The sequence below is a fragment of the Mycetomoellerius zeteki genome, unplaced genomic scaffold (genome assembly GCF_001594055.1).
Source record: "Mycetomoellerius zeteki isolate Tzet28-1 unplaced genomic scaffold, Tzet1.0 scaffold1142, whole genome shotgun sequence".
In the NCBI taxonomy this organism is placed as follows: Eukaryota; Metazoa; Arthropoda; class Insecta; order Hymenoptera; family Formicidae; genus Mycetomoellerius; species Mycetomoellerius zeteki.
In genome coordinates, this window is record NW_017256065.1 from 2319 (window position 1) to 11111 (window position 8793).

At 35.2% G+C, this 8793-nt stretch overlaps 2 protein-coding genes across 2 annotated transcripts; one reads left to right on the forward strand and one right to left on the reverse strand.

Annotated features, from left to right (window-relative positions):
- Positions 1-523: 523 nt before the first annotated feature.
- Positions 524-1140, forward strand: LOC108729341 (uncharacterized). Its single transcript, XM_018458403.1, has 3 exons — positions 524-538; positions 610-881; positions 957-1140. Exons 1-3 carry the CDS (start codon positions 524-526, stop codon positions 1138-1140), a joined length of 471 nt encoding a protein of 156 aa, XP_018313905.1.
- Positions 1141-2081: 941 nt separating this feature from the next.
- On the reverse strand, positions 2082-3142 carry LOC108729350 (uncharacterized). The gene is made up of 4 exons (XM_018458416.1): positions 2959-3142; positions 2713-2884; positions 2231-2511; positions 2082-2194 (listed from the first exon to the last, which is right to left on the reverse strand). Exons 1-4 carry the CDS (start codon positions 3140-3142, stop codon positions 2082-2084), a joined length of 750 nt encoding a protein of 249 aa, XP_018313918.1.
- Positions 3143-8793: the final 5651 nt, after the last annotated feature.

Sequence of the window (8793 nt, forward strand, 5' to 3'; positions counted from 1 at the left end):
GGATGACAGTCGATATATTTAATGAATTATTAGAAATAATTAGTCCATATCTACAAAAGGCCAACTACAGAGAATTTCTAACCTCTGAATTTCGCCTAGCATTCACTATTTGGTAAGCTATATTCCATTATTAAGTAATCTTTTTTAGATCCATTGTTATAGAAAAATCTCTTATAAATGGTTGTCTATTTCAGCTATCTAGCCTCAGTAAACAGCTTGCCTTCCATGGCTAATTATTGGCAAATTGGAAAGTCTACTGCCTATGATATTGTACAAGAAACTTGTCATGCTATTCCTAATACTATAGGTACTTATCTCTCGCCCCCAACTCAGCAAGAATACAGAGAAATTGCTGATAAATTTTAGCAGCGATGGAATTTGCCCAATTGCGGAGCGCTTGATGACAAGCATATAAGAATTCAATGTCCAGTAAAAACTGGATCTCAATTTTTTAATTACAAACAATATTTTAGTATAGTTTTAATGGCAACATGTGATGCAAATTATTGTTTTACATCAATTCATGTTGGAGATTATGGTGAGTTGATGCATGAATAGATAAGATAAATACAAAATGTTACGTATACATTTTATGTATCTGTATTGCAGGATCGCTTCCTGATAGCAGTGTTCAGTGCTATAGAATTTGGTCAAGCTGTGGAAAATGACACACTGAATGTACTCCCACCATCTCCTTTGCCTGGCACAAATATCATGATGCCTTACTTTCTTGTAGGTGATGAGATATTTCCTCTACGTCACAATTTGATGCGTCCATATTCTAGACGAAATCCATTAACTGAGACACAGTGTATTTTTAACTATAGACTTTCTCGAGCTCGGCGAATTATAGAAAATGCTTTTGGAATTTTATCAACAAGGTACGGTATATAGGGAATAAAATATCACATTAATTTTATCCGGAAAGTGTCATTGTCAACACCTTTATGTTTCAGATGGCGTATCCTTCAGACTTCATTAGCCCAACTTCCACATTGTGTTGAAAATATTATATATGCAACAGTAACCTTACATAATTTTATGAAAAGGGAAGAACATCAACAAAGGTTTAAGAAATATTGTCCTCCTGTGTATGTTAATCAAGAGGATGAAAATGGAATTACGATCCTAGAAGAATGAAGGAGAGGTGCTATAGCACCTAATATCCAGAACTTGCATAGAATAGGTTCGAATCGTGCAGCTGCTGCATCTGTTAATTTAAGAAAGTTAATTAATTTAAGAACTTGCCGATTATCTTGTCAACCACGAACAGGGTCAAGTTCCTTGGCAAAGAACGATTGTTTTTAGTGGTCGCATGGTAATATTAACGTCCCTTAAACATGTATATACTTGAGCGTAGTATAATGTACTTCCATGCGAATTTGCACATTATTATTATTATAGTAATTATTATTATTATTATTATAGTAATCATCATCATTATTATCATTATAGTATCATTATTATTATTATTATCATTATTATTATAGTAATCATCATTATTATCATTATTATTATTATAGTAATTACATATTTGATTCATGTATAATAAATTTTAACTTACAGATATAATTTCTCTCTCTCCCTGTCTCTTTCTCTCTTAAAATTGTGATAAATACATTTAATTACATTTATAAGAAATATGTATTTATTTGTACATCTTGTAACCTTAAGTTAAAAAAATAATTTTTTATACATTTAGTGACTTTAGGATCTATTTAGTTACAATAAACATATGTATTTATTTTTGTACTGTGTATCAAACCTTAACTTAAAAAATTTTTTATTACACGTGTTGTTGCAAATAAAACAAACATATTTAATTAAAAAATATATTAATAAATATTTACTCATATTAATAAATATTTACTCATGTAATGGTTTGGATTATTTCGTTATATTAATAAACATTAGCTACATTCAGCTAAATGCAGCATTTAATATATATATTTATAATAAAAGAAAAAAATAATTTTTTTCAATACTAAGATTAAATAAAATATATAATTAGAATTAAATAAACAAAATATAAAATAAACGGAAGCACAAGTAACAAACATAGGAACAATGTAATACTGCGTTCAATCAGCTTGATAATTTTTCATTATATTCAATATAGCAATTAAACAATCTACTTGTTTCATAACTGGCACTTTATCAAATGCAGCTACAATGCTCTCAGCGAAAGGATTCGCTTTATATTTTTATTCATTTATTTTGTCAGGACTACGTTTAGAAATAGATTTATGCACAATTGTTGCAAGATTAGTTAAGGCTGAGGTTGACTGTGCCAAGAGGTTTTCTACATCACTATCATTCTTTTGCTTCTTTTTTGCAAAAGCATCTAAACCAGGCACTTTTTTCTTTTTTAAAAGGATGGAATTAGTTTCAGGCTTTGATTGAACATAATCATAGCTCTTAGAACTCTCACATCCTGAGCTAGTATTATTGTCAATAACAATATCTGTACTAACGTTCTGCACGAAATTCTCACATCCCGAGCTAGTATTACTGTCAATAACAACATTTACTATCGTTCTGTACAGACTCAATAATGTATGCTTTGCTGCTTACAAATGACAGTGGTGCAGGGGAAGAAATCTTGAATAACGTAGATGATGTAGACAAATGTTGATTTCCCATAGAACTACGACTTCTGTAATAAATACACATGTTTGTTGACAAAAATATTTTTTTCAACAAAATGCTCACTTTCGGTGACTAATATGTGGGATCAAAAATGACATAAGTCCCATGAGATACCATTCCACTTTTTTAGCTTTTTCTCCTCCACCTGATCCACTGACTGGCTTTGCCTTTATTTCTCTTAGTCTTTTTCCAAAATAATTTCGCAATTGATTCCATCTATTCTCTACTTCTTCAGCTGAATGAACAAACAGGTTAAGATAAACAAATTGTAAATTACTCATTTTAGCACATGCACAAACATTAACATACCTGATGACATTCCACACTGTATTTTAATCATACTCCAGGTATCCTTTTTTACTTCCTGGTTTTTATAATCCGGGAACTTTTTGTCGTACAACACCGGATTCTCTTTCACTAAAGCGACTACAATTTCGTCTTGCACGGTTTCATTCATCGTGCCTTCTAACATTATCACGCTCGAGTTTTCCATTGTTACTACGTATTTATTAACTAATTTCTTATTTATTCAGTTAATAAGATTTATTTACAGGTTCACACTATCACAGCCATCGAAAGTCCGCACACGATGTCTTATTGATACTCTTTCTTTTCGCTGATTGGCTAGAAATGATACGTAGGCCATAGACTTTATTCTTTAAGCCGTAAGAATTGGGTTTTGCGCAATTCACTTAAATCTTACGGTTAAGATCTAAAGACTGCGCGGGAACATCTTAGAGATACGTCACTTAAGGCTTAAGGTTTATGACTTAGGGCTTCTTAAAGCGAGGTTGTGGACCCAGCCTAATATCTCCATCACGAATAACTTTAAGTGAGCGTCACGTAGCTATTAAGCATTTTCCTGTTCCAAACAGCCTTGTCGAATTACAACGATTCCTAGGTCTCGTAAATTTTTTCCGCCGATTCGTTAAAGACCTTGCCACTAAGGCCAAACCTTTACATGCTCTGTTGAAAAAAACGCAGATTTCAAATTTGACGAGAAATGCCTTGAGGCATTTGAGTAACTAAAATCTGATTTGACCTCATATCCGGTTTTGAAGATGTATCAGCCTCATTTATATACAGAATTGCGTACCGATGCAAGCTCCATCGCTATTGCCGCAATACTCCTGCAGAGACAGGATACTGGCGCGTTAGCCTCCGTAGCTTATTTCAGCCAAACCACCAACGAAGCGGAAAATAGATATCATTTTTTCGAGCTGAAGATGCTGGCCATTGTAAGGGCCACGGAACGTTTCCATATTTACTTGGCGGGAATACCATTTAAAGACATTACGGATTGTAACACGCTATAAATGTTGGTTCACGCTATAAATAAGGCAAACATTAATCTGCGCATAGCCCGCTGGATTTTACAATTGCAAAATTATATGTTTTTCACAGAACATCAGAGTGGACAAAAAATGACTCATGTGGACGCGTTAAGCAGAATAGTAGCGTCTACCGAGATAATGCCTCTCGAGAGGGAGCTTCAGCTTAGGCAATTAGTCGACCCGAATATAAAAACAATCGCGCTCAGCAGTTAGAAAAACATAACAATAATAAGTATAATCTTATTGATAGACTAGTTTACAGAAAAGAGTCTGATCAGGTTAAGTTTGTGGTTTCAAACGGTATGGTTCATAAAGTTTTGCACGTCTACCATGACGAATTTGCACATTGTGGTACAGAGAAAACCTTTCAGGATGTTAGCGCTAATTATTGGTTTCCGTCTATGAGAAGTAAAATCAAAAGCTGCATCGAAGATTGTTTGACCTGCCTAATGGCAAGCGTGTCTTCCAACTGGAAAGAAGGCGAGTTGCAAACTACCCCAACTGCTAAAAACCCGTTTCAGATCATGCATACCGATCATTTCGGTCCTTTACCTGAATCACGAGAAGGAAACACATCTTACTCCTTATTGACTCATATCCTTATTGACCAAGGTTTACTTGACTTTTCCCGGTAAAATCCATCAAAATACGAGGAGTGATCAAGTGGTTCTCACCACTATTCGATAACTTCGGTAACCCGAATGAAATTGTATCGGATCACGGAACTGTGTTCTCGTCTGCGGAGTTTATTGAATTTCTGCGTCCCCGCGGGATTAAACACCGATTAATTGCCGTAGCGTCCCCGTGAGCAAACGGAATGGTTGAAAGGCTCAACAGATTCCTAAAGTCGTCCCTTAAAAAAATTGTTGAAGACACTACAGAGTGGCCCAGCAAGCTCGTAACAATACAATACGTTATTAATAATACGTTTCATTCCACAGTTAAGACGTCCCCTTCGAAAATGTTACTGAGATATGACATAAAGATCATTCTAATAGTAAATTAGTAGAATTCTTCACCGAGCTAGCTAAGACTTATCCTGTAGAAGTCGAAGATTTTCCTTGGTTAAAGGAGCGAGATACCAATCGTAGATTAGCAATTGAAGCTACTGATAAAATTAAGGCTTATAATAAAATATATTATGATCGTAGACATAAGGCACCAAAAAAGTATAAGGTGGGTGAACGCCTTAAAGACGACGTGGTCAAACCCGGACAGAGTAAAAAATTTAAGCCGGATTTCAAAGAACCCTACATGATAGATAAGGTATTGCCACATAATCGATACGTTGTGAAAGATATCCTTGGTTTTAACATCACACCTAGACTGTACAATTCAATTGTATCTCCAGATAGACTCAAGCCATGGATAAAGCCAGTGATACCTTAATAAAATTTCCAGTGTGATAAAGATAATTTAGAATTTAAGTTTAATATTAAATATAAGCATCACATTTTGTTTTAATCGCGGTTAATAAATAGCTAGTATTGCGCATACAGCCGCTATCTTGTAGTTTTAAGTGTTGAGTTGTATCAAAACAAAAAGAAAAATGTTTTGTTTAAAATCCATTTATCTCTGATCTGTTCTTTATTTTATATGAGGAGAAATTATCAGTTATGTTCGAGACGAACACCTACTACAGAATGGCCGAGCTATAAGAAACGACTCGTATTTGGCCACTTCCAATCCTCCTGACTCATATATAACTCTTCAACGGTTTCTTTTAACCTTTTTCCCCGCCTCTTACCATACTTTTACAGTACTTATTGATACAAATTCTTTTTCATAGGGGAAATACATGGTTCACATGAGAATAAACTAAAAAAGGTTTTAGAGAAATTAAGCGAACGATTCTCGCTTCGAGCAAATTATATGAAAAATTTCGTTATATCTTAATGAAGTTAATTCCAAAAATATTATATTAAAATATATATCAAGAAAAGTTAAGTCGCTAATTTGTGTATGTAAATACATTAAGTTCTATATCTTCGTAATTACCTCGCAACGTTAATTTTATAATTTCTTGATTAATAGAACTTACAGGCAGTTTCAGTTCGATTTCTTGAATTAAGTATTGCGCACACTTGTTAACATTATCAGATAAAGATTCTAAATGTTTTAAATGCGTGTCGATGCATTTTACAACGTTTTGCAGTCCGAGGAAGGTAATTTTCTGCATTACAATTGCCACTGCGTAGGTTCTTCGTTTCTTCGTCGGTGGTGATGATTCGTACGTGTCCTCTTATTTTCGAAGATTTCCGCTGGGATTTTCCTATTCTTCTATTGCCGCGCCAAAACTCGCGAAGACCTGTTCGCCGAAGACTCGCGAATCTTTTCGTGATCTTAAATGAAGTGTTTTATTGTGCATATCTTAAAGACCCTAATAGCACACTTTATTCGAGGAACATTCTGCCGAATGTTCTTAGGATATAGAGATATCCTCTGAATGGAATCCTCTGAATCTTCTTTGGAAAGTCCCTTGGAGATCTGTGCTATTAGGGGAAGATTCCTGGATCTCAGAGTCATGAATAATGCTTGCGAGCTTTATCTTCAAAGCATAGGATTTGAGGTCTCAATTCCAATTTTCAAAGGTAAGGTAATGTTCAAAAACATTTTTAGGTTACAGTTTATGTTCAGGGTATCGATCACGTAACTTTTTCTTTAGAGCGGAAACGTGAAAAGTGAAAATTTTTATATATTTATGTATGTACGGATACACACATACATACAAAAAAATGTTCTCTTTTCACATTTCCGCCCTAGGAAGAAAATTACATGATCAATAACATGGTCGATAAAATGTCCACAGTATGCCAGCAGATTGGCAGCAATTCAATAATTTGCAACAGATTGGTATCAACGGTCAACTGTATTTGCGTAACTGTGTTACGCCTTTGGGCAAGACGACATTTGTTGATTTGAATTTAATCTTATATCGCAGCATGCGATCACAACGCTGGCATTAGCGTTATCCGAAGCGTACCACGTGGAGGTTGCACAGTTGGATTTATGCTTCTTGTGTTTGTGTACGTGTCCGTGTACGTGTGCGCGCGCGCGTGTAAGGCGTAACTTCCAACATGAAGGACATTAGTTTTAAAATGTCGCAACTATTTTGTATGAGTCTCGTTGAAATCAGTAGACCCTAAAGTGTAAAATTACCTTAATATCATAGGGTTTCTCTCTCTTTTTGATCAGAATAGATCTAGTTGAATAGGAATAGGTAATTGTCTCAGTTTTCAACTTTACCTTTCACTTAAGTTTTTACATAAAAAGCTTATCTGTGTCTAAAAATTGATAAAAGCATCTTAAAGAGAAAACTTTGAACTTTTTTTTGCTTGTTTAAAAAATGCTGTACGTCACTCCGTTCGTCTTTTATGAGCAGTCAAATTCAAAGGGACCATTTTTACTTCGATGTTGAATAACTCGGTAAAAAAAATCGTACAGAGGTAAAAAGGAAAGTAAATTAAAGGTAAAGGATCACGCTTTCGAAAGCTGTAAATTGTATTTGTGCCCGACTTCTCATTCACGGCATGAAACTGTGCAAAGTTTACAAAAAATTTTGAGATTTTACGGATCTTCCTTTATAATCATGTAGTACCGTAAAAATCAGCCGAATCGTTATTTGATTATACAGATTTGGAAAGTAGAGATTTCAAGCTACAAAATGCTTTTTTTAAAATCTCATTTCGACCATTTTTGTAGAAGTTACACTTCTTTGAAATTTACCCATTTTTCGAAGGTGTGAGAGGTGATGCTTTAATTTATGCGCGTAGTGTACTAACATCGATGTAGAAGAACATGATTTGATGATAGTATTCTAAAACCTGTCGGAGGTCACTCAGGGTCATAACCTTGACAACATATGTCAAGGTCAAGGTCATCGGCGCGGTGTCCCATAATCCAGATAATTATCAGACCTTATTTCGACATTATTCATATTCTTACAGTTCTGTAATTCCAGAAATAAGTCTAGACTTTATTTCGACATTATTCATTCTTATAGTTCTGTAACTTCAGAAAGTAAATATCTCTTGAACGAAGCGTTGACGAACATATATCCAGAGGAAAATGTTTGTTTGTTTTGAGGTCCTGAATTCATATTTTAGATTTGGCGGTTTAATCTTTTGCAGACATGGTGTCGTTTGCGGACATGGTGTCTTTTGTAAACATAATGTCTCTGATAAATGTATAATATTTTTTCTAGACATAGTGTCTTTTGCAAACATGTCTTGTTTAGACATAGTATCTTTTGTACAAACATAATAAAGATAATTCCCCACTTGCATTTTTAAAGACAATACTACTTGGGGTTTTTAATTTACCAAAGACAGTATCACTTTGTCACGTCCGGATTCGCGTTTGTTGTTGATGCGAGAGACGCGACTGGGTCGGTGGAGCGGGGCGCGCGGGGCGAAGCCTTGGCTTCAGCTGATCAGATTTCGGCTGTTATTGCCGCGGGCAGGTTGCTGTCACCAGTGCCTTCTTAATTCGGCACAATGTCTATCGGGAATAATATTATTATTTGAGGATTTATCGCGGCCTTCTTGTACCTCCGGTGTCGAAATAATTTAGAGAGTTTAGAGGAAGCGTCAGATCCCTGGGGAATGCCCAGCGTATGTTGAGATAACTTAGATCTCTGCTAAGGGCGTATCATCATGCGTTTCACTCTATCTACGCTCTCGGGGTTGGAGGTGCAGGAAGGGTAACGATTGATCAGACGAGAAATACTTGGAAACTAAGTTGATTTTTATTGCGCAAGGTATGTTATTAATAACGCGTGGCTTAACGGAGGTCACTAGCGTGGGCCGGG

Excerpts from the sequence above, each read along its gene's own strand:
- LOC108729341 (XM_018458403.1), top strand. Across the intron at positions 882-956 it reads TTTGGAATTTTATCAACAAG|ATGGCGTATCCTTCAGACTT; the intron begins GTACGGTATATA and ends TTTATGTTTCAG.
- LOC108729350 (XM_018458416.1), bottom strand. The coding sequence starts at position 3,142 with ATGGAAAACTCGAGCGTGATAATGTTAGAAGGCACGATGAATGAAACC. Across the intron at positions 2,512-2,712 it reads CCACATATTAGTCACCGAAA|TAATACTAGCTCGGGATGTG; the intron begins GTGAGCATTTTG and ends TGTTATTGACAG. Across the intron at positions 2,195-2,230 it reads GCATAAATCTATTTCTAAAC|CGAATCCTTTCGCTGAGAGC; the intron begins GTAGTCCTGACA and ends AAAAATATAAAG.